Source organism: Antedon mediterranea, chromosome 3 (assembly GCF_964355755.1).
Source record: "Antedon mediterranea chromosome 3, ecAntMedi1.1, whole genome shotgun sequence".
In the NCBI taxonomy this organism is placed as follows: Eukaryota; Metazoa; Echinodermata; class Crinoidea; order Comatulida; family Antedonidae; genus Antedon; species Antedon mediterranea.
The window spans coordinates 14,562,509-14,589,497 of NC_092672.1; the positions used below are offsets into that span (position 1 = coordinate 14,562,509).

The following is a 26,989-nucleotide window of genomic DNA, read 5'->3' on the forward strand; positions in this document are numbered from 1 at the left end:
TTGCTTTCATTTTTTATCTTAGGCCTACATATAGGCCTATGGTATATTTCAAAGTGAAGGAATAGGCCAAAATATAGTCGTAAAACATAGTAAAAACTAGTATCATTGAAATGTTTTAAACTTTCGACTGATTGACAGAACTCTCAACGCCTTTTGGCGTAGCTGCTTGTTTAAAATAACTCTATAATGAAAGAGATTATTTAGAGGGTTAGGTTCAATATTTTTAGGTGTTTTTTACATTTAAGTGACATTTATTGGCCTAGAGACAACAAATAGTCGGCAGTTTATTGTCTTTATTGTATAGTACAGTGCAAGGATATGCCTGCATAAATGCAATTTCGCATGTGAAAATTAGGTCCATTAATCACGTTAAATGTAAAAATTTAAGGATTGTGGTCTATATTTTGTAAGAGTGGGATCATGCAAATAATTGATTGACCAACATTTCTATGCGGTCATCAAATATGTGATACGTATCAAATTGCGTGGTTACGTATAACATAGAACGAAAAGTAAAAAGGTACATGAAAGCTCGATTTATCGTAACAATTTTTCTATAAGAATATTTTACTTTGAATCAGATTGTACAATACCTGTCTTACACGGTGATCACTAATTGTAATATTGTATCATAATGTATTAAATTGAATTAGGCTTACATAGCATTAGTATAATTAGATAACATTATACGTTTTTGATAAAAGATGTATTTCAATTTATATTTATAATATTATGTTTTAGTTTTTCTGAATTGACAATTACAGTGTTAGGAAAATAGGAATGTTTTGGTTTAATGCTTGCAAATATTTCGATATGTATGATACAGAACTATTTTCTAGATTGATGTCTAGGCCTATATTTATACATTGTAATTAACAAATCATGTGCAAGAATAAGTTAAATTTATAACATAAACGCAAGTATAATACCAGCACGATGATAAAGTGATTGTGAGTTAAAATAAATGATACAAAGTCGCAATAAAAAAAACATGTTAGGCCCTTAATTAGTATTAGCTTTGTTCTGTTTTAGAAAAAAATTCATAAATATTGTTTATATTTGAAAATGATGGTATTTGATGACAACGGTATTTTTAAAAATAATGTCTAGATATAGAAAACATTTGAGCCATATGGGCCATAAATGCAATTTCGTACGTGAAAATGAATTTCATTAATTACGTTGAAAATTTTCTCGACGTTAATGGTAAAAAGGAATTACATTACTGTAGAAATCTTAATCTTGGTGTTAAGTTTTTCAAATAAGTTTATGTTTATGTATTTTGATTAGTTTGTTTTAGCTTTACTTGTCTCGCCCTGGTTTAGCATAACAAAAATACATTTTATAGAAACGTATGTACGCAGATACCAATAAAACTTCTTTTTTTTTATGTAATAAATAGATAAACATTTGAGCCATGGTGAATAATAATAATATGCGGGATTTCTCTATATTAGGACAGTTTCTATTTTGGACACAGCACTTCCCTATTCTGGACAGAAATTTAACCATTTTGGACAGCTTCTCTATTTTGGACACGATAGCGCCACCGATTTTGGACACAAATTTCTCCATTTTGCACAAAATTCACCAACCCCTCCCGTTATTTTCGGCCAAACAGAGTCGCAATTTTATCTTAAATATGTGCGAGAGTAGGCCTACTACATTTACGGCCATGGGTAAATTCGTAATAAACCAGCCGAATGGATTCATAAAGTTGTATATTTCATATGCAGCCCATGTTAACTGTAGCTTAATGAATGAATTACTCTCATGTGGTTGTAGCATCCACTTTTCCAATACATTACATTACATTAAAGAATCAAAATCACTGTTAAGTTGAAACATGCGAGTGAAATATTAGGCCATCAGCTATTTACATTCATATTTATAACACGTTTGAGGTATTTGATTTTAGTAATGGACTCAATCCTAAATCACCATAGTGCTTGTTGCGGTGTGCATCTGGGAGCTTTTAGTAGGAATCTGGCCATTTGTAGCTGTAATTTTTCTAAATCGTAATTATCTCTTCTTGAATTGCATACACCACATGCATAATTAATCGTGGGAAGTGCTATTGTCTTCCATAAGATATTCCCAAAATAGACCCTATTAAAATCATCAAGGTTTCCTATTATACCTTTAATATACGAGATTAAACGTTTCCTTTTTGAATAACATGTTGATAGTGACCATGCTCCTTTTGATTTGCACAAATTATTACACCTAGATATTTATAATTGTTTACCTCAGTTATAAATTCATCTCAAATTTTTCATTTTTATCACGATTGACACGTTTGCCAATAACCATTACATTAGATTTTTCATAATTGAAGCTTAACTTCCACTCTTTTCCATATTTCCCTGCAACATCTAACATTTTTAACATTTCAAATTCATTATTAGCTAGCAAAACAACATAATCGGCCCAAAAAAGACCACCCTTCCATGAACCATTCATGATCATTGTTACGAAGCATTTTAACAAATTCATTTATAAATATACAAAATAATATTGGTGATAAAACGCATCCCTGTTTAACACCTTTATCTACATTGAATTAATCTGTAAGATTATTTCCCACCTTAACCTTTGCTTTGACATTGCTATATAAGCATTTGTTAATTCGCCAGACTTTTCCCCCTAACAGCGAATTTATCAAAACTGTTGTTTTTGCTCATTTAAGTGAAATTTCATGGTTTCTCCCAGTTTCCATTGTTACAAGACACTATTAAAATTTACCAAATATAAAATTATTAGTGGATTTATATAATTTAAGATTTCTTCTTCCTAATACAATATTAAAAAGTTTGGATTGCCACATTTACCATTTTGGACTTTTGGCACACTTGGCTATATTACAAATCACTGATGATTCTCAATCGTCGTGTTGTGTCTCTACGCCGCCTATCTAAAAAAACGTTCTTAGCGGCGGCGGCGCTACACAATTATCGCTTTGCATCACATTTCATCATCATGCTTTGATTTCTATCTTTTTTTGTTGTTTGTTTTTGTGGTACGAACCGGTTGTAGTCTCTCTCTCCCCACCCTTTCCCCGGTCCAGGACATTACGTGATCGACTGTCTCTCTTATCATTGAAAACTCTCTACTAAACCATGGGTGTTCCTAAGTTTTATAGATGGCTCAGTGAACGGTATCCTTGTCTGAGTGAGGTTGTCAAAGAAAATCAGGTAAAGTGTCCCAGTTAGGGCCTGTGTAGCCTAAGTTTTAGGCCCAACTCTACACTCTATCTACCTCTACTAGGCCTAGGTTTAGGCTTCTAGACTAGGGAGGCCTAGGCCTAACTAATAATAATCGGGAACATACGATCGGGTCCAAAGCCTGAGACAATCAGGCCCAACAAGGTTGTAAGACAATCGGGACCCAGAGGCGGATCTAGGAGGGGGCGTAGGCCTAGCTTTGCGAGCGAAGCGAGCAAACATATTGGCTGGGAGGCCAGCAGGGCCAAGGGGTCGGGAATTTTGGCGTTCTAGCGCATTGTAAGTCGTTTAAAACGATGTTCAAACATCTCATAATGTCATTTACCAAACACTCTAAAGCTCGCAAATTACGACATAGTGAAACAACTAACATGCAGCTGATACCTAGACTAGGGTACCAAAGCAAGCTAACAACTTGACTGTACTTTACATCTAAATTTTTACAACGCGACGATGTTTTTTTAAGCTTTTATATAAGCATGCGAGATGCGGCTTCATCAATAGAGTTGATTAAACCACATGGTCAGTTTTCACGAAGTGCTACTATACTACGCGCCCATTTATTATTAAGTACAATAAAAACAAAGGCTAGGATTGTAGTGCCTATGAAAATTATCCCGTTAACAGCAAATCCCGACGAAACAGCAAATAAAACAACAAGGGTTATGGAATGCTGCAGCATTGTTAATATTTTAATAGTAATACGCTTTAATAAAATATAGGCCTAACGGACTACAGAGTCCTAGCCTTTGTTTTTATTGTACTTACTAATAAATGGGCGCGTAGTATAGTAGCACTTCGTGAAAACTGACCATGTGGCTTCAACAACTCTATTCATTTACTGTGATTGATCGTCGGAGGTACCGCTACTCTACTTCTTTTTTTTTTGTGTAATGTATTGTACCATATGGACAATTGTCTGAAATAAAAGTTGAATTGAATACGGGAGTGACGATCACAAAGGATGCCGACCTGCTTATTAGTGGAATGCGACCAAGCTCACCACATGGCTTTTATCAGCTTGCTCCTTTTGTGATTGATCGTTGGTAACGCTAGAGATTGATAGTACACAAAGGATGTCGACGTACCTGGTGGAATGCGATCAAGCTGACGATGTGCTCCGAAGTACTATTTTCACTATGAAAATGTGCAAACCATCGGTGATTGATGTCCGTCGAAACGATACGTGTTTTTAAAATCTATTTAAATTTTTTTTTTTTATTTATTTTATTTTGATCACAATAAAACCAACTTTTGTTTGGAATTTGTTATGCCGTGTGCCACTACTGGCACTAGTAGGGCCAGGCTTAGGTCTAGCTAGGGCCAGGCCTAGGCCTATACTTTTTTTATCAAACCATTACCGATCATGTTTAAAAAAAAAAAAAATCGTTGGATTTTATTGTGTCGCGCTATTATTTTCATGATCGTTATTGTACATCGTGATCGTTTTTATATTAGATAGGCCTAGGCCTACTGTAGATATTTTTAGACGATGAGTATTAATGCTAATTGTATATTTGGGAAACAGATGATCGGGACCACGAACGATCGGACCCAAGACGATCGGGACCACGGACGATCGGGCCCAAGACGATCAGGCCAACATTTTGCGGTCCCGATCATCTTATGTGTTTCGTCCGATCGTCTTACCAGTTGATCCCGATCGTGTGTTAGCGTTGGGCCCGATAGTCTTTTGTGTTGTATAAAATAATGTGCCAAATTTCATTCCTAGTGCTATAGTATAGTGTCAACGTGCTTTTCTTGCGTGAATTAAGATTTTAATTAAAAATGTTAATTAGATTTTCTGATTTTATCATAATTTTCCTCTAATTAACACTACTGGTTTTTTTAAGAATGTCTTTACTCTTGATTTATGAATAAATGTGATTGATTTTGATTGTTATTATTGTGTTGTTTTGTATGTATTTCCGTATTTAATTTTTGCTCTATACAGTGTGATATAACTTGACTTCTCTCTCGCGACAAAATTAATAGCACATGCGTGAAACCTGAATCGGTAAATACAGATTTTCATATTTTTTAATTTTCCGAGAATGTTTTGGACCCGATCATCTTATTCATTGGGCCCAATCAGCTGGGCCTGATCGTCTCTGGTCCAAATCGTCTTTCACCCTTGATGGGCCTGATCCCCTTGAAGTGGGCCTGATCGTCCATGGTCTTGATCGTCTGATAACCGTATATTTCATTTATTTTATTCAATTCAATTCAATAGACATTTATTTACAAAATCTGAATACGTACAGTAGGAAAACAAGAAACAGGATTGTACAGAATTATAAAAGTATATCAAAAAATGAAGGCAAAAGCCCTGAAAGATGTTTTTAACATCTTGTGTTGGGCGAGCCTTAACACAAATAAAAAAGAAAAGAAATGCATTGAAGAAAATCATAAGTTTCATAATCTAAAATATGAATAACAGAAAAAAAAAAAAATCTGTTGGTACTGCAGATCGAGACATGACAGATTAAAAAATATTTAATAAGTAGAAAAGGTGTATTTTTTTAATTTTGAGAGAAGTATCTTAGGGGAAGCAGATTTTAAAATGGAGGGTGGCAGGTTGTTCCATAGGGTGGGTCCAGAGTATCGAATGTTATGTTGGAAAGAATTTGTTCTATGGGAGGGTATACTGTAGATAATTTATTTTTAGTATGTGTGTGATGGGAATGATAGAAGGAATTGGAAGTAAATAGATAACAAAGATGGTGAGGAAGGATGTTGTTTAAGGCAGAGTAGACAAAAATGGTTTGTTGAATTAAATTGATATCATTAAGTTCGATGAGATTAAGATTTGAAAATAAATGAGAGGAATGGGAAAGCGGAGGCGCGCCAGATATAATTCTGATAGCCTTCTTTTGGAGGGTTTGCAATTTATTAAGGTTTGTGGGGTATGTGTTGCACCAAACAATATTACAATAACTCAAATAGGGAAGAATCATAGAGCAATACAGGATGCGTAGGATATTAGGGGGTAAATATGAAGACAAACAAAAAATAATACCAAGGCTTTTGGAAATTTTGTTTTCAGCTGGTCCTAACTAGCTAGGCCTAGTCATGGCTAGTTAGGCCTCCTACAGTAGTCAGAAAAGAAGGATATTAGGGGTAGGGTTCCGTCATCGCAATTGATTGGTCAATTAAAAATTGTAATGAAAAATCTAACATGAACATTTTCATAAACTCATAATATACAAAGTACAGTAAGTTTAACAACGAATCTATCGAGAGGTTTGTTAGGTGTGTGATTTTGTTGGTTTGATCGTTTTTGCTTCATGGAAAATTCTTTTTTTGATTAAATTCACTATTTTCTTTTACTCACCATCATCTTTACCCATCATTGACTTTACCCACCATTGTCTAGAAGGATGTTTGTTTAGGTTTAGAGGGCCTGCGGTCTAAACGTCTTAGCATAATAGCATTGCAGGATTCTGTAACGCTGGGTAGTTGAGTTCTGGTGTTGAAACCCTAACCATGGCGTACATTTGAATTACACTAAATGATTTAATATGTCTGCTTTAATAAATTCATAGATAATCCTGCTTCTCAATTTATATTATTAGGCTTTTAATAAGTTTATGCCTGTTTTCTTTTTTCATGAATTACACACAAGTAGTTTCAGTGTTCTTCCCAGGCCTTTGAAGCCTCACGGTACCATGATGATTAGGGTCTCTACCATGACGCTTTACGGTCGGCAGTGATGCTTAAAACCTTATCCGTGACGCTTAAAAATAACAACCAATCTAAAAATAGGTTAATAATAGGTACTAGAGTTGAGGCATGCATATGCATATGAGACATGTGACATGACCACTATGAAGATGAAAGCCAAGAAACAAAAGAGTGCGTAACAAAGTGTTATAATGGTTAAGACGCGCTTTCACTGACCGCAGCCGAGATATGTAAACACATGTTTTTTGTTGCTGCCATGTTTCTTTTTGGATCTCTAGTTTTAATTGGCTGTTGGCTGAATCGTCCATTAATATGACAGAGCCGGAGTAGTAATGCGGTAACTTGTATTGTTGTAAATAAAGTTTTCAGTTAAAATAATGATTGATTGTATTGTTTTTCTTTTAAAAAAAATAAAGTTAAAAATAAATATCATAATGATATTTTCAATATCACACTGAATTAATTGACTCTCTATGGATCGGTGAAATTTACTCTTTTGTCGTTAATGTACGCACATCATAAAATTTCCGACAATCTAGGGTGTCCATTACCAAACCATAGTGGCGCTGTGACTTATGTACTTAGTGTTTGAATCCAACCCCAATCGTCCTGCTACCATGCAAACAGTAATTATCCTGGTTAATAACAAAACAATCATCAAATAAGCAATTAAATGTATTTTTTTTAAATAAACTTATTTCTTACTTTTAGATCCCTGAATTTGATAACCTTTACTTTGATATGAACGGTATTGTTCACACATGCTCACATCCAGATGATGGTAATGTGCACTTTAGAATCACAGAAGAAAAGATATTTGCTGATATATTTCATTATATTGAGGTACACAGTTTATGCTTTTATTTTTGTATTGGCCCATATGTAAGCAATATCTATAATATTGTAGGAAAAATTCAGACAAATTATGGTTTATAATTTAGAAAAATACAAAGATAAATCTGTATTTTTATTCTTTAATTATTTCAGGTACTGTTTCGATTGATCAAGCCTAGAAAGGTTTTTTATATGGCTATTGATGGATGTGCACCAAGAGCAAAAATGAATCAACAAAGAGGGCGACGTTTTAGGTAACATTTCAACCTCATTCCATATTTAGTGCAAATATAATAATTTTTAATTTCAGTACAGTGTGTCACATGAGGTATTGAATTTACACTATGATATAATTGATACTATGTGACACTTTTTCACTGATCTTGAAGATACAGAACAAATAAAATTTTAACATTATGGAGAATTGGTGCATGCAACTCAGCTGCAAAATATATAATCTCTGGATTGTTTTTAAAATACTTTGTATACTGAACCATCCAAATATGTTGTTACATTTTTATGTGGCAATTTCAGAACTGCTAAGGCTGCCGAAGAACAAGAAAAGCAAGCATTAGCAAAAGGAGAAAAGTTGCCAGATGAGAAGCGTTTTGATTCAAATTGCATCACACCGGGTACACCATTTATGGTGCGCCTTCACAATCAGCTTCAGTACTTCATATCGCAAAAGGTCACCTCTGATCCACTTTGGCAGGGTATTAGGATATACTTATCTGGTCATGAGGTACAGTATATTAATAATAAATCAAACAATATTCAGCGGTTATTGTGTGTTTGTCAAATGCATGCTGATGGAAGTTTTTTGTGTGAATGAAATTACTTAGCTTTTTGGGCTATCCAAGAAAATCTTTTATAAATGTATTTATTTTTAATGTCAGTAATTTACGTTAGGAATGTGTCTGACGTGTATGTTTTATTTGTTTGAACTTGTAAGATAATAACATGTGGCAAATTAGTTTTTTTAGTCTGCACCTGGCCAACATATTCAACACAATGCATACATTTTCAGATGTTTTTTTTGTATAAATGTAATAATAAAAGCACCTTTACTTTACTCTTCACTAATTGTTTCCATTTCGACTTTTACTTTACTTTGCTCTTCACTAATTGTTTCCATTTAGACCCCAGGAGAAGGTGAACACAAGATAATGGATTTCATTCGTTGTGAGAAAAGTGAAAGTAACTATGATCCTAACACAAGGCATTGTTTATATGGCTTAGATGCAGATCTGGTGAGTACTACCTGTGTTGTCAGGCTAACCTACAAAAAAGACTTGTTTCCTATAGATTGTTTTTTTGTGCTAGCTTGCTCTCTTTGTACACAGTTTGCCCACCACCACCACCCCTATTTCAACAGGTTATTAAATTGTCCTTTAAACAATCACAAACTGGTCTCTAGTACCCTCTAAAAACAAACTTGGATCCATCCTGTCTTAGTAATATATGGTATAATTAAAGCTAAATTGAAATCTAGATCTTACTGCACCCGTCTGTCCGTGCTTGCCTGTCTGTCCGTGCTTGATTGTAAGATGATATTATATGTCTCGTATATAAATATATAAAATTTGTAAACGAAATGATTATGAAAGAGTTTTAATTTTGTTTATATGACCATGTTAGTGAACAAACTTTGTATTAATACCTGACTGTCTGTGCTCAATTGTATGATAATATTATAGGTCTGGGAAAAATATAATAGAATAAAACTAATTATTTAGGTTTGGTTTATTTTGCAACAGGAAAGTATGTTAAACGCATGAATCATGTGAGTGAATGTGCATTGGATGTTTAGGCAGTAGGCATTTCTTATTTTGTAAACGCATAAACGTAGAGCTAGGGATATTTTGATTGCATGCGAGTGCCCACTGGACCATTGAACTGGTAATCTATGGTTATTTTTCTCTTCTTCGTAGATGATACTTGGACTGATCACTCATGAGCCTCATTTTTCCTTGTTACGTGAGGAAGTAAGATTTGGTAAGCAAGCCGAGAAAAAGCGACCAACATCTGCAGAGGAGACAACTTTTCACCTTTTACACCTATCTCTACTGAGAGAGTACTTGGATGCTGAGTTTAGTGACCTAAAGGTATTTAATACATAATAAAAATAAAATCTGACTATTATGATATAAATGCATGGTTGCTACCAAGAAATTAATTGTTATACTATAGTTTGTTTTTCATACAAATTGTTCTTTGTGCCATTAATACTAATAATACTGTACATATATGTATATACATATAAATTTAATCTAAATATGACAACTTGTCAAATATATTAATAGGTCAATTCGTGCATCATGTAATTCATTTTGTACAGACGAACATTGGGATTTGCTTGATTTAGGACAACAACGATAAAATACTGTAAATCCCAAAATTATCACGGCCTTAAATGTTTTTGCGATTTTACATTTTTAACTATTTCGTGAGCTTTTTTTTCGCGATTTGAGTTTCTGTCGAGTGAGTGTAATTTGGCAAATATATTTTACCTTTTTTAACGTCAAACAACAATTGAATAGCGTCAGTAAAATTACAGAATATGTGATTGTAAATTTAGGGATGTAAATAAATAAATGTTTTGACTACACAGTGGGTGAGGCACAAGTTTATTCTCTTAGATAGTGAACACCCCCATAATTAATGTACTCTACCATAATTAATGTACAGTTGGTATTTCACTGTGTCTGTTTGATCTGATTTAGAAGCATATCTTTTTATATTATTTTGAACAATTTAACTTAACGAATTTCCCGCAATATATATTATTTCCTCCATTTACTAACATTTGCTGCCAAACAATGTTATGATACAGATTGATGTGAAGCGCCGCTGATTATAATTAAATGTTGTATAAATGTGCGCTATACAAGTAATAATAATAATAATAATGGTCAAATGCATAATTTAATATTCTATAGATTAATGCAATTTTTAATTTCTGTAGGTTACACAAACAATATGCATATTTTATGAATATTACCTAACTACTTAAAATTACGGTCGTAAGAAAGTTAACTTTTCGTACTGTAGTCCAATTGTTAAAACTAATTGTTCAGCAATATCTTGTTTTTGTCAATCAATCCTCGACATCCAGACATGTCAATAGAACAATCAAACTGCACATACAATTTCTACATAGGTACATTTTGTTTTGCAGAGTTCTATAGAGGGCAGCGATTAGAGAGGTGTTTGATTGGCAGTAGTGCTTTAGTATAGGCGAGCGCATTGGAAAATCGGTTGATGTCACTATCGATACGTATCCATCTATTCATTAATCCATCGTATAACTAATATGTGTATGTACGTATGTTTCAATGAGATATTAATTTTGCATGTTGTCTATTTCTAGAAATTTGAGTGGTATGACCTAGAACGTGTCATTGATGACTGGGTGTTTATGGGCTTTCTTGTGGGCAATGACTTCATTCCACATCTACCTGATTTGCATATTAATCATGATGCTTTACCCATGCTTTACCGTGCATACATTGAAGTGGCATCCTCTTTAAAAGGTATGAATATATGCCTTTATATGTTTCAACTTTGCAGTATTTGAATGGTTAATGTACAGATATTGCCTTTTTTCTTTACATTACACATAAAATATAATTCTGATAGATAGAAAAATGTAGAGCACTTTCAATTTCCGACCACTAAAAACTAAACTATGTCATGATTCATTGTGCGCTGCATGCAAGGATATAGAAAACTAAACTATGTCATAATTCATTGTGTGCTGCATGCAAGGATATAGACAACTAAACTATGTCATGATTCATTGTGTGCTGCATGCAAGGATATAGACAACTAAACTATGTCATGAGCCATTGTGTGCTGCATGCAAGGATATAGAAAACTAAACTATGTCATGATTCATTGTGTGCTGCATGCAAGGATATAGAAAACTAAACTATGTCATGATTCATTGTGTGCTGCATGCAAGGATATAGACAACTAAACTATGTCATGATTCATTGTGTGCTGCATGCAAGGATATAGAAAACTAAACTATGTCATGATTCATTGTGTGCTGCATGCAAGGATATAGAAAACTAAAATATGTCATGATTCATTGTGTGCTGCATGCAAGGATATAGACAACTAAACTATGTCATGATTCATTGTGTGCTGCATGCAAGGATATAGAAAACTAAACTATGTCATGATTCATTGTGTGCTGCATGCAAGGATATAGAAAACTAAACTATGTCTTGATTCATTGTGTGCTGCATGCAAGGATATAGACAACTAAACTATGTCATGATTCATTGTGCGCTGCATGCAAGGATATAGACAACTAAACTATGTCATGATTCATTGTGTGCTGCATGCAAGGATATAGACAACTAAACTATGTCATGATTCATTGTGTGCTGCATGCAAGGATATAGAAAACTAAACTATGTCATGATTCATTGTGTGCTGCATGCAAGGATATAGAAAACTAAACTATGTCATGATTCATTGTGTGCTGCATGCAAGGATATAGACAACTAAACTATGTCATGATTCATTGTGTGCTGCATGCAAGGATATAGACAACTAAACTATGTCATGATTCATTGTGCGCTGCATGCAAGGATATAGACAACTAAACTATGTCATGATTCATTGTGCGCTGCATGCAAGGATATAGACAACTAAACTATGTCATGATTCATTGTGAGCTGCATGCAAGGATATAGACAACTAAACTATGTCATGATTCATTGTGTGCTGCATGCAAGGATATAGACAACTAAACTATGTCATGATTCATTGTGTGCTGCATGCAAGGATATAGACAACTAAACTATGTCATGATTCATTGTGTGCTGCATGCAAGGATATAGAAAACTAAACTATGTCATGATTCATTGTGTGCTGCATGCAAGGATATAGACAACTAAACTATGTCATGATTCAGTGTGTGCTGCATGCAAGGATATAGACAACTAAACTATGTCATGATTCATTGTGTGCTGCATGCAAGGATATAGACAACTAATCTATGTCATGATTCATTGTGTGCTGCATGCAAGGATATAGACAACTAAACTATGTCATGATTCATTGTGTGCTGCATGCAAGGATATAGAAAACTAAACTATGTCATGATTCATTGTGTGCTGCATGCAAGGATATAGACAACTAATCTATGTCATGATTCATTGTGTGCTGCATGCAAGGATATAGACAACTAAACTATGTCATGATTCATTGTGTGCTGCATGCAAGGATATAGACAACTAAACTATGTCATGATTCATTGTGTGCTGCATGCAAGGATATAGACAACTAATCTATGTCATGATTCATTGTGTGCTGCATGCAAGGATATAGACAACTAAACTATGTCATGATTCATTGTGTGCTGCATGCAAGGATATAGACAACTAAACTATGTCATGATTCATTGTGTGCTGCATGCAAGGATATAGACAACTAAACTATGTCATGATTCATTGTGTGCTGCATGCAAGGATATAGACAACTAAACTATGTAATGATTCATTGTGTGCTGCATGCAAGGATATAGACAACTAAACTATGTCATGATTCATTGTGTGCTGCATGCAAGGATATAGACAACTAAACTATGTCATGATTCATTGTGTGCTGCATGCAAGGATATATTGATGCATTTCGTCGTCCCCACCTCCACACAGTTTTGATGGCATCCACTGTAATCCAAAGCATGATTCATTGTGTGCTGCATGCAAGGATATAGGGATCATGTATTTGCTCGCTCTACACAGTTTTGATGGCATCCACTGTAATCCAAAGCATGATTCATTGTGTGCTGCATGCAAGGATATAGGGATCATGCATTTGCTCGCTCCCCACCTCCACACAGTTTTGATGGCATCCACTGTAATCCAAAGCATGATTCATTGTGTGCTGCATGCAAGGATATAGGGATGCATTTGCTCGCTCCCCACTTCCACACAGTTTTGATGGCATCCACTGTAATCCAAAGCATGATTCATTGTGTGCTGCATGCAAGGATATAGGGATGCATTTGCTCGCTCCCCACTTCCACACAGTTTTGATGGCATCCACTGTAATCCAAAGCATGATTCATTGTGTGCTGCATGCAACGATATAGGGATGCATTTGCTCGCTCCCCACCTCCACACAGTTTTGATGGCATCCACTGTAATCCAAAGCTCCCTATATTCACTTACTGAAATTTAAGCCTACTAGAGCATTAACGGATGAATGCATTCAAAGTAGTTTACATTACTAATTCTTTATGATGATTTGTTTTCTTTAACAAAAAAGAAAAAAGTCCTTTTTTCCCAATTCAGGTTGCCATATGGAAAAAATATGAATTGAATGGTTTTTTAATAATGTCCTGCTGTAAGATAATTGTCTACTACTTACAATACAATGAATCTAAAAATCACCTGTTTTTGCTTCGTACATGAAAAGATTTGTGTCGCTATCCTCTGTGATTTTCTGAAACTAGGAAATTGTTTATTTTGCAGTCATTTTTTGTATCATTGTTTTGAAGTAAAAACTGATATTTTTCGTGTTTTCTTTTTTTACAAGGATTTATTAATAATGGTGGAGAATTGAATTTGGATAGACTTGAAATCTATTTAAAACATCTCTCAAAGGTAAGTAAGCATTTTCTTTTATTTGATTTTCTTTAAATAGTAACTTAGCTCGGTAATACAGTATATATACTCCCACCAGTCACAAGTGTATTGCTAAACTGCTCAAACCTTGCAGTGTCTTGCGCAAACCCCTAATAGGCTTTGCCTAGCCTCTATCCCAGAATTCTGATTATCATCATCCAGATCATGATGATTTTATGATCAATGTATATCTAACAAGTAGTTTATTAGGTTAGAGGGACAGAAAATTGGCCTCAAATTGTCCCATAAATAAATTTGCAAAAGATGGCGCCACATTCAGTTCTTTGTGTTGCCCTTTTATATTATTATATATATAAATCCAAAGGCAAATTACTGACAAAATGACAATGCTGTGGGTATCAGTGGCTGGATCTCAATTCAAATCAAAATTTATTTCTTCCACAATAAAAAGAACAAATATCCAATATAAACGCCAGTTGAAAAACGGAAATTCTATTAATGAAATGGAAAAAAAAGCCAAAAGCTAAATCAAAACGATATAGTAAAACACCCAGAAAAGTTTGCAGAGCTTTCGGGCAACACTAGACCTTCATCAGTGCTTCATATATTGGTTATTACTCGCATCTGAAATTAGAAAAACTATTTTTTTTTTTAACATTCTCATATAATTATATGCCCAAATTTGATTTTTGTTTTTGTCATTATTCTAAACCTATAAGTTAGATCTATGATATAACCTTGAGATCGAGCTAAAATATTTTAGTAAACCGATAAAGCATTATAGGGTATTATTTTTATCACAGTATCTTCCTTATGCTTTAATATTTATATTACAGTTCGACACCGAAAACTTTGAGAAAGTATATGTGGACTACAGCTTTTTAGAAAGTAAAAAAGGCAGTGAAGAGGCATGGAAAAGTAAACGAGTAGAAGAGAAGAAAGTGTTACGACAGGTAATTGTGCTAAATCAATGGTTTATTTATTATTAGTTAATTGATATAGATTGGCAGATAGATAGATTAGAAATAAAGAAGATGAATGTAGATGTAATAAGATAAAACGAGAACATTATTGGATATTATCTTGACCCTGGACAGAATATAGACTAATAAACAAACCAAAAACCAATTAAAAATGAAATTAAACTAAACATGCTTTAATTTATAGGTCCATGTGGTTAGCCTTTTCCATGTGGTTAGCCTTTTCCATGTGGTTAGCCTTTTCCATGTGGTTAGCCTTTTCCTTGTGGATTGGGATACTGTTATAACAATAATAGACATTTCCTGAGTGTAACAAAAGCAACATAAACAGTTGTATGGAAGGAAATCACTGCCAAAAATACAATTACAAACTTACAATGTATTGAAAGAAATATACAACGTACACGCAGAAAAGGACAACAAAAAGACATGTACCATATATATATATATATATGGACTTTTTTCAGAGAAATAATATTAATTTGTCAAAACCAAATTGTGTACTCACGGTTAATATCAACCGTGAGTACACAACTTGCTGTGAGTACACAATTTGGTTTTAACAAATTAATATTATTTCTCTGGATTTCAAACGAACCTGATGAATCCCTTCTCTGATATATATTTTCACCTGATTATTTCTGATATTGTATCGGTAAATAGACTGAATGAGAGTATTTTTATAATATTTTTTAGTATTATTTTATTTTTAGAAACCTAATGGTAATGCATTTGAATTGATATCTGTGGAAGGAAATGAGGAGAACAAAGAACAAATTGACTTTTTTGGCAAAGTGATTCCTAAACCAGAGGTTGTAAATGGTATGAACACTGATTTTACATGTGCATGTCAAACTTTAAACAATAATTTAATGCGATTATAATCTATATACGGTAATCTTTTTTCATTCCGTTGAAAGTGAACTGTTATGTGAATTTAAAATTACCTATTCAAAGATTTGTTTTTAAATGGAATGTTATTATAAAAAAACAGCAACCAACCATGATTATCATTGTAATGTCATTCTCTGCCAGTTTAATTTTTAACAAATATTGAAAATGTAACCCATCTAGTAATTAATAGAGTTATTGTACAATCTTAGTATTTATATCTAGTTTCTGTTTTAGAGGTATGTATATAACTAGCCTAATTCACACAAATAAATACTCCTTCGTTCAAGATTAACTTAAATTTGAATAAAATTTAGATTCAACTGCGGTTTATGAAGAACTAACATCAGAGCAAGCATTTGAAAAAGAGTTTTTGTTACATAAGCAAGATTATTACAAAACAAAGTTTGAAATGGAAACGGTTAACCAGTAAGCATTCATTTTCTTGTATGGATACCCGCAAGTTTACAATTCAATTCAGCATAATTTCTAATCTTTGAACATTTGTTTCACATGTTTCATTATTAGTAAAGAATTAATTAAAACAATTTACATTTCTTTTAAAGAATGCTATTGTTGATTAATAGCTACAATAGATAATAATTCACTCTTTATTAATTCATTCATTCAATCTTTTATTTTGGAAAATATTTTTAAAAGAAAGTAAAATTACATATAAATGAATTAAAAATAAACAAGACTGTACTAATTACTACTACTCATCTCAGGATGACATTCCGTCCTGATGATTTATTTATTCCTATAAACATAAAATGAGGTAGTAAGAATGTAGTCATTATAAATACACACACACCCTGGTATAATAATGGTGAATGTGTCTGATATCTTTAGGAAGATCCATGGAATAGTTGTGTAATTCAAACTAACCATTTGGTGTCAACATTTTTTAAAATGTCAAAGTATTGACATATTAAAATGTGTCATTTTTAGATTTAGGTTAAGCTATGTAATCCTACCTACCCTATTTAATAAAAATGAAAAAAAAGAATATATATTGAGTGAGAAATTATTAGTATAGAATTTCTTATTAAATTAGCAAAAGCAAAAGTATCATAATTAATCCAGCAGTAAATATAATATCATAATATCATAACTTGTGCTCTGTTAAACCTACATAAATATCGTTATTATTCATATAGGTCTAAGTATTTGTATTTTTCATTAATTTTTTTCATACATTTTTAATATTATATAAGATTTCCTTATTGTTTCAGAGATGAACTGGATAAGCTTGTGAAAGACTATATAGAAGCCTTGCAATGGATCCTGTATTACTATTTTAATGGTGTACAATCTTGGGGCTGGTTTGTTAATTTCTGTTTATTTTTTTTTTTAACTGAAACATAAACAAGTTGTGTATTTGCGCAAGAACTATAGACAAAAAGAGTAACTAGATTTAATTTGTCACTATGACGAATTATAGGTTATGTGCATTGATTCAAATAAAGAATTTTAGATATATTGATTGATTTGATTTTGTCAGATCTTTAATTATTTATAATATATTATAGATAGGATCTTGGTAATGCAAATACAATAGCCGGTATCACTGCACATCGAGCCATTATACACTTGAATAAAACAATCAGATCAAAGATCCATCTGCGTATATAATGTCATAAACCCTTGTTACATAATAATAAAGACATAAGTTCCTTTTTTTTTTCATTATAAATCATGCTCATAAAATATAAACTAAGAAATAAAATTGAACAAATAATACGGATATAACAAAAAAAATCTTATTTCGTCTCGTTTCCCAAAGTGAGACTCGATCTTCGTACTTCGAATGCTATAGATGCGATCACAGACCACCGAGCCATATACACACCTGAATAAAGTTTTCTGTGCTATAAAACAGATTTGAATGGAAAGAATATTTAATTCATTGAAAGATTGGAAGTCAATAGTTTCACCATTCAAATCATATAAAAAGTCATTGTTTGTATAATATTGCAACATTAATAAGCACGTAAATGCTAATGTACACCTTTTTTACATTAAGGTATTATCCACATCACTATGCACCTTACATGTCAGATTTGAAGAATTTCAAACATTTGATGTTTACTTTTGAGAAGGGTCGGCCATTTTTACCATTTCAACAGTTACTTGGTGTGTTGCCAGCAGCAAGCAAAGAACTCCTCCCAGAATGTTTTCAGGTAGATCATCATTTAAGTGATATGAATGTTTTAATAAATTCCATAGGATTACATTTAGAAATTAAAATATAAACTGTTATTATGCTTTTCTTAACTGCATGCAAAGTTTACGACAGTTAACCACCCAGTATATACTCTTGTCCTCATCCACTTCACACATAGCTTTATTACTAGTACTTTCAACTTTAATATATGAACATTGTAAAGAAGAAGGTTAATGTCATTTGATTGTCAAAATTAAACATTTTTTTTATTTTTTTATTTAATATGTAATGAATGATGATTTAATCAACTTTTTTTCTCCTAATTTCATAATAAATGAGGTTTTTTTATTTTTATTTCAGAAACTGATGATTATGGATAACTCACCGATAATAGATTATTATCCAGTAGATTTCAAGACAGACCTTAATGGCAAACAACAGGACTGGGAGGCTGTAGTCTTAATTCCTTTCATTGATGAGGTATTTACAAACTTACCATTTATGCATCACTATTATACACATTCTTACAGTGGGTTAATAATATCTAATAAAACATATACAGTATATACATATCATTATAAAGCATTACACATTAAACAAAAGCATTGCAGATTATTTGTATACCAGAAATATATGCACAAAATTGAACTATGGAAAAACAATCAAGGCAATCTTGCTGCAATTTCAAAGAATCTTAACTTTTAAAGAAAACATGTGTTAATAAACATTCTAAAAGTGCCATATTTGCTTTTGAAGGGCAGCATTTTTAAAATGTATAAATAAAAAGTGAAGTGTCAAGATTATGAATAGCGTGTTTGATGTTAGTTATGTGATTTAATATAAACATTGTTGTTAAACCTATGAAACACATGTGACGCTAAAGTTTGTTCTTACCTCAGTGGCGGATTCTTTTTAGCTTCATTACATTGGTCTAGCTGGGTGGTTGGACAATTTTAGGCCACTAAATAAATGTTGCGCTGACCCTCCTGCTGCCCACCATTCTCACAGCTTTCAAAACACAACACTAAGTTTTAGGACTATAAGAATTATGATGATTGATGTCTATAACAATTTATTTTGTTCTATTTATTTCAGAAACGTTTGTTATCAGCAATGGATACTGTAGCTAATCAGATGACATGTGAGGAAAGGTCCCGTAACAAACATGGTCCACATCTTCTGTTTACATATAATGCTGACCTGAAGTTTGAATACCAGTCACTCTTACCTGCCTTTCCCAACATCAATCCATGCAGTGCCAGGTAGTATTTTCATGTCTTACAGTAATTATATACATTAAAGATATAGTTTCATATAGAACAGAATATTTTGTTCAACTGCAAAAAATTCAATCATGTGAAAAACCATAAATGGTTTGATGGTCTGGCTCGGGCTTTCAGCTAAAAATTAAGTTGACTAAATTAAATTGTGATAATGGTTGAATTTTACATACAACATAAAATTCATTATTCTTTACTCCATTTGAAAAATATGATAACTATGATTACATTTTGTAGAGGAAAGAATGGTAATTTTTTTTTGTAAATCTGAATGTGTAATAGAAAAAGGAATTAGTCGTGTGTGCACTGCACCTTTGTTGCAATAGCTTAAAGGACAACTTGACCGAGAACCATATACCTATACGTATTAGGGATGTACAAATGATTTCAGACTAACAGTCGCAAGTAAAAAATATAAATGTTGAATTTTTGTATTGTATCTTTTGCTTATCTGGATATTGAAGTGGTTCCTAAAAACACCAGACTAAACATTTTGTCATATTTAAGCCTAATACAGGTCAAATTAGCAATTGACGATACCTATCTCTTATGTTAACAACAGTGAAAACTCATGAAAAACAAATTTTTAAAATTTAAACAGGCATGGATTCAGAGTGGGCTTGTGCCGATCAAAGCACAGTATTAAAGTAATTAACTTAGTTAAATTAAGTCTTTTTGTTTTAGATGTACCAAAATACCAATGGATAAATTTGAAATTCCTGTAGAACAAATTAGAAAAGTCTTGTGTCCTGAAGTACGTGTTGGTGTCTACTTCCCTGGCTTTCCTACTCTACATCATCTTGAATACACTGTAAGTTTTAAGGAAATATTGTTTGCAGTATCTTTTTCAAATTTCAATATTTTTTTTCCTTTTTTAAGTTCAAAGGTCTGAAGTTCAAGATATGGGTTAAGGACATTTGTCATGTTTTTTATATGAAAGAAGATACAATGATTTATTTCCAGTTATCATAGTCATGTTGCTTTGTATTTTTCCATAAATAGACTAAACTTAAGAATGAGGAGGTAAAAGTGTTCCAGCAAATTAGTCGTGGAGAAAATGTGATATTGACCATTCAAAACAGGCAAACTGACCAGGTAATTACATTGTATGTTAAACAATGGTGTAATATAAAACATGACATTGTATGTTAAACAATGGTGTAATATAAAACATGACTTTGTATGTTAAACAATGGTGTAATATAAAACATGACATTGTATGTTAAACAATGGTGTAATAACTAATATAAAACATGACTTTGTATGTTAAACAATGGTGTAATATAAAACATGACTTTGTATGTTAAACAATGGTGTAATATAAAACATGACATTGAGGAGAACAAATGTTTCATGTGAACTCAAACTAATTTTTTTTTGGAATACATTTTGAATTGAATTTTGAAGAATAGTTAAGATTTTAGGATTTTTAAAAGAAAATTGGGTTTAGCATAGAACCTGTTTTTTTATGTATTGGAACTTTTATTGAATAATGCATAGCATATTTTAGTTCATTTATTGATAAACATGAAATGTTGTTTTCTTCAGGATCTTGCCCAGCTAGCAAAGGATTATTTGGGTATGCATGTGTTTGCAGAATGGCCTCATCTTAAAGAGGTCAAAGTCGTGGAAATATCTGATGAAACATTCCGGTTAGTTTTGTTGAATATTAACTTTTATGTTAATTTTTTCTAAATTCTTTTTTTGTAAATATATATATATATATATAAATCATGTATTTTTTGTTTGTGTTAGATATAAACTAATTGAAGAACGAGGCACACCTGTAGGAGTAGAGAAACAGAGAATGTCTGACGATGATGCGTCAGTGTGGCATAACCAAATTAGAGGCATCAAGGAAAGGTACATGTATATTGGGTTCTTTGAGGTTTTCTGAACAATAGGTATGTGTTGTAAAACAAACTAGATTTGAACTCGTCACTTTGACAAGTTCGGGTTATCCGAGGAAATGCAACATGCACATACGCTGGAATATATGAATGTCAACAATTATTATACCATCCTATGACATGAATTAAATATGTTTACAGTACTGAATTGTACCTGTTTTGTATCATACAGCATATTACAGCATTTATAGACAGTGTAGCATAGATGAAATTACGAGACCCATCTTTTAAACCAGTTTTTAACACAATGACGTCATAAAAGTGACATAAAGATAACAATTTTACTAAAAATTTACTGTTTCAAAAACCACTTATAATTTTAACCAATTAAATTTTAATTTCTAAGGTATTTACGACGCAAGGGTGTTGATATTGGTACAACATATGTCCTGGTACATGCCAAGCCCTTGATGGGAAGAAGGTAAGATAAGAAGCAAGAACTCAAAAGTTCTATCAAATTGTGGTCTACTAGTACAAATTGGAAAGTTTTAAAACATCTAATTCACAAACTCGTTTTCATTTCGGTTCATGTGTCAATATCTAGGGATGGAAATGTATAGTTACCTGGCATACCTGTACTGTTATCCCTTTACAAGAGCCAAGTTACTTGCTAGTGATAGGTACACACTTTTTTGGTGGTGTCCTTTTGTACAAATTATTTATTAAACATACTATAACTTTATATTTAGAATTTTGCCCACCACTGTCAATATCTCTGCGTAGTTCGTTTGGATGTTTACAACTCCAATGCCTAGAATGAAGCCTATACTAATAGTATCGCACCGCTCATTCAATAAAAATTACAAAGGTTCACAATTAACAATTTGTTAAATTTACGAATATCTCTTCGGGTATGTTCACTACATTTGTGTATATTTTCTATTCTACCCTTTGGATTTTTAAAGTTATATTTAGATGGACTAAATTGTATTCATTAGTGACTACATTTGGAAAGTTACAGTAAGATTTCTGTATGCTTAATTTGCTCTAAAATGCCATAGCTTCCCCCGACTAGGTAAGGAGAGGGATTTTTTTCCCCTCATCCGAGAAGACTCATTATACCAACTGCTTGGCCAGTCACTAGCTAATATCAAATAAAATTTGCATGAGCTGGCAGTTAGAACCATTGGTTATCACTTTTACTGTTGAATGGAATGAAATAACCAGTGTCATTTCATATATCAACCAATAAAAGTGTGTTATAAACATAATAATAAATTACAGTTTAAATATTTATTAAGGTACATATGTGGCTCACAAGGGAAAGTAACTTTGGAGAAGGAATGGGCTGATATACCAGTAATTTATGCAGGTCATATGATAATTAAAGTAAGTTTGTGTATTGACATGGCCTCAAAACACTGATGTAGGTATTTCCACAATATTGCAATAGTATTTACTGTGTTCTTAAAAAAGGTAACTCTTACAAAAACATAATGTGGTACAGTAGATTGGCAGACTTCTATTGGTAATAATAATTTCCTTTTTTTTTTTATTTGAAGAATATTTCAGTACATGACCCAACATTTCAACAGTTTAAGACTTTGCAGGAACTATTTCAAGTTGGCAAAACATGCTTTATGCTAGGATCACCACATTATGGACATATGGCTAAGGTAAGTTTAATAACACTCATTATTTGTAAAGTAAGGGAGAAGTTAAATACCAAATGTGGTTATTATTGGACAGATACCTTTGCGCAAGCTTAGCCTTACACACAGTGATTCTCCAAATTGTCTATAAACTTCTTTTTTTTAAATGTCTTTTATTTAATAGGTTGTGGAAGTGGTTGATGGTCGGATTCGAATTGAGATGGATCTTCCTCATGAACCAGATTTTCAATCAATTATTAGCAGACAAGAGGTAAGTTCTACACTCAACTTTTACTCCAAAACAATTGATAAAAACCTAAACTGGGAAGCCAACACTTTATCTATAACCAAAAGAGCAATCCAGATAATGGTTTTCCTCCGAAAACTTCAATATCACATGTGAAATTCTTCATTTTTTGATAGGGTTATTAGAAGTGTTCTTTTATTCGGCTCTATTGTCTGGTTCTTGAATCTTACTCAAAAGGGAAAAACAAACTAGCTATAATTGTAAAGTGGGCCAGTAAAATCATCAGCATTAGCCTTAAACCTCTTATTTTGCTTCACGAATGGGACATCCTAAACCTAAAATTTTGCCGGGATCCGGACCGATCAGCCTCTAAATAAATTCTTTAAGCTTAGCCAAACTGGTAGACTGATCACTCTGAATCAAAACACTAAATGCAATCGTTTGTTTTTAATTCTATTCACGTATTTAATAGCATGTTCGTAAGATCTCTTTATCTTGATCTGGTTAAATGCTTTTTTTTTTATTGATTGTATATTGTATGTATATCAAAATGCTAACCAAAACCAAATTCCATTTGTACCTGGTTGTTAAAATGACAATAAATAATATTGTATCGTATCGTAACTACAGTACTGTCCTACTACCAGGCGTTTAACATTCATGTTTGTTTTCTTTTGATCTTGCCTTTAACTAAAATGCATTAGTTATTTGTGATGTTTCATGTTTCTTTATGGAACAGTAGGTTGGCCACATAGTAAGAATGAAAAGTGCCTAAATTGCATTCATGTTAACTGTTGGCCAAATAGATAAGAAAGTCTGCCCCTTTGCTTAAGTGATACATAGAATTGACCAAGATACTAATTGTTGCCTTTCCCTCTTCCTATTGTTAAAGTTCATTGTTAACATAAATGTTCGCAATCCTACAAACTTTTAATATCACTTAATACAACAACACTTGAGTCCTGAATAAAATCAGGACTATGAAAAAATCATCCAATTTTAAGTCATAATAACCTTTTTTTATAAAATGTAGAATTATGAACAACAATACTTTCCTGGTTTTCGGTTAGCACAACGTCTTGGAATTTCTGGGCACCTTTTGTCACGAATCACTGGTACTATTTATGTTGAAGGTGACGGTAAAAGAAGGTAGGATTCAAGTTATATCGATCCTATGAAAGACATTGTTTTTCCATGTTCCCGAGAACAATGTACTTAAAATTGTTTGTCAAACCAAGGTAGGATTATTACTAGCATGCAATGTAGCCCGCAATGGTTTCAACATTGTTTGCTTATAATAAGAAACATTGTTTTTTTTCTTTTGTGGGGATTTCACCCACTTTTTTTAAACATTTTTTTAAAACTATCTATCTTATACTTTCTTTTGAAATTCTTTTTTATAGAATAAATGTAGGACTTAACCTGAAGTTTAATCGTACAAACCAAGAAATTCCTGGCTTCAGTAAGAAAGATAAACAAGGTTGGACGTACTCATCTCAGGTTCATCAAATCTTAGTGCAGTATATGAGAATGTAAGTTATAGATGCTTAATTGTATATGCAGTAATACTGTAGTATACTTATGTGCCTACAATCATCACTTAATTTTAATAAGTTGACAACCAACAGTGATGAAACCGGAAAAAAACATAAACTATGATATATTCACATTTGAAACAAAAACATAAACCAAGATTACAACATTACAGAAACTTAACAATTATATCCTTAAATACATATTTCATATATCCAACCAAGTAATTAAATGTATTGGGCAATCCCTGAAAATTACCATGTTTTGTAAATTCAACATGACCACATAGAACGTTATGAAAACACTTGCTGCGAGTACAAGTCAAGCACTAAAACAAAGCAATAAGAGGACAATCATTTGTTGTGTCACATTCACATTAAAACCAATATATTTTGTCAGTGAGCAAAATTCCTTTTTAACCCTTTCAACCATATATATTATATATTGGTATTTTTATTTCAATAAATCATCAACAACAATATAACAATATGAGTGCCATGGCAACCAATTAGTTGAATTGAAGCATACTCATTTACATTCATTAAAATATTTATCTAAAAATCGTAAAAAATAGTAATAATAGCTATCTTCTCTGCTATCAGCAAATAACCAGTTGCTTCAGTAATACAACTAGCCCCACAGCCACCACCCCCACCTTCTGGTGCCACCAAGCATGAGGCTTCTGAACACAAATACATTTCACACAGCAACAGATTATATTCCAGTATAGGACATATTACCTTTACACATTTTCATATCTCACCGATATAAAGTATTGATATTCGATATAATAAACAAGAGTTTCGTAGCTCCTCTAAATGAACAAAGCAAGCTGTTGACATATTAAATGTCACTTTCAGGTTCCCAGAGTTATTTCGTGTGCTCTCTCAACGAACAAATGCCACTGACAACTTCACGGAAGATGAAATATTTGGTGATACACCACGGCTGAATGAACTAAAGAAATGGCTTGATGGTCAGGAGTGTATGAAGGTGATGCGTGTTCAAAGTGGTGTCAAACAACTAGGAGAACAAATCATTAGCATTATTGAATCTGAAGTCAAGGAAATTCAGGTATTTTTAGGTTTTTCATCATTTTGAAAATTGTTTTGTGTTGGATATTTGGAAAAGATTTTGCTTTTTATTATTTGATAAAGTTTGCTGAATTGCTTGATTTCAGTGCAAATGTTAATATAACTCATCTGTTAAATTCTGAATATTATGCATATTTTTAAAAAATGTACCGTGCCCAAGGTTGCTATAATAAATTTAGAGGATTAAAATTAATTTATTAAATAAATACAGTCTATTTTGTGGAAGTGGAATAATAATAATACAAGTCAATATTTGTTCATAGTTTTAATTAAAAAGTACAAACATTAATGTATTAATTATTTATTGTGAAATATTAATTTTCATTTTCTAGGAAACAAAATCTAAGAAAATAAAAATGTCAGTAAGGCCACATTTGTTGTTTCCAGTAAGTTTATAATTAATTATTTTTCTTGTTTTAAGTGGTGCTTAATTATGTAAAACTATTCATGCCCACAGTGGTTCTCGAATAATGTAATTTTAGCGTAAATAACAAGCAGTTTCAAATGTATGCAAGGTTATTACGTGTACTGCAGGACTATACTTGTCAGCCACACACAGCAAGGTTATTAGGTGTACTGCAGGACTATACTTGTCAGCCACACACAGCGAGGTTATTACGTGTACTGCAGGACTATACTTGTCAGCCACACACAGCAAGGTTATTAGGTGTACTGCAGGACTATACTTGTCAGCCACACACAGCAAGGTTATTACGTGTACTGCAGGACTATACTTGTCAGCCACACACAGCGAGGTTATTACGTGTACTGCAGGACTATACTTGTCAGCCACACACAGCAAGGTTATTACGTGTACTGCAGGACTATACTTGTCAGCCACACACAGCGAGGTTATTACGTGTACTGCAGGACTATACTTGTCAGCCACACACAGCGAGGTTATTACGTGTACTGCAGGACTATACTTGTCAGCCACACACAGCGAGG

General features: G+C 32.7%; 1 protein-coding gene across 1 annotated transcript in view; it reads left to right on the top strand.

Moving 5' to 3' along the window:
* Window positions 1–3,009: 3,009 nt before the first annotated feature.
* Window positions 3,010–26,989, top strand: part of LOC140044941 (5'-3' exoribonuclease 1-like) — a 34,951-nt gene continuing 10,971 nt past the window's right edge. Inside the window, exons 1-27 of the mRNA XM_072089652.1 lie at window positions 3,010–3,194; window positions 7,620–7,751; window positions 7,896–7,996; window positions 8,277–8,484; window positions 8,882–8,992; window positions 9,674–9,847; window positions 11,113–11,275; window positions 14,298–14,365; window positions 15,184–15,300; window positions 16,041–16,149; window positions 16,536–16,647; window positions 17,454–17,543; window positions 18,245–18,401; window positions 18,746–18,865; window positions 19,481–19,647; window positions 20,350–20,476; window positions 20,668–20,760; window positions 21,214–21,317; window positions 21,421–21,528; window positions 21,922–21,996; window positions 22,817–22,904; window positions 23,078–23,191; window positions 23,352–23,438; window positions 24,448–24,563; window positions 24,818–24,946; window positions 25,808–26,021; window positions 26,374–26,427. Coding sequence (XP_071945753.1) covers window positions 3,120–3,194; window positions 7,620–7,751; window positions 7,896–7,996; window positions 8,277–8,484; window positions 8,882–8,992; window positions 9,674–9,847; window positions 11,113–11,275; window positions 14,298–14,365; window positions 15,184–15,300; window positions 16,041–16,149; window positions 16,536–16,647; window positions 17,454–17,543; window positions 18,245–18,401; window positions 18,746–18,865; window positions 19,481–19,647; window positions 20,350–20,476; window positions 20,668–20,760; window positions 21,214–21,317; window positions 21,421–21,528; window positions 21,922–21,996; window positions 22,817–22,904; window positions 23,078–23,191; window positions 23,352–23,438; window positions 24,448–24,563; window positions 24,818–24,946; window positions 25,808–26,021; window positions 26,374–26,427 — 3,213 coding nt within the window. The 5' untranslated portion in view covers window positions 3,010–3,119. The remainder of the gene's footprint in view (window positions 3,195–7,619; window positions 7,752–7,895; window positions 7,997–8,276; window positions 8,485–8,881; window positions 8,993–9,673; window positions 9,848–11,112; window positions 11,276–14,297; window positions 14,366–15,183; window positions 15,301–16,040; window positions 16,150–16,535; window positions 16,648–17,453; window positions 17,544–18,244; window positions 18,402–18,745; window positions 18,866–19,480; window positions 19,648–20,349; window positions 20,477–20,667; window positions 20,761–21,213; window positions 21,318–21,420; window positions 21,529–21,921; window positions 21,997–22,816; window positions 22,905–23,077; window positions 23,192–23,351; window positions 23,439–24,447; window positions 24,564–24,817; window positions 24,947–25,807; window positions 26,022–26,373; window positions 26,428–26,989) is intronic.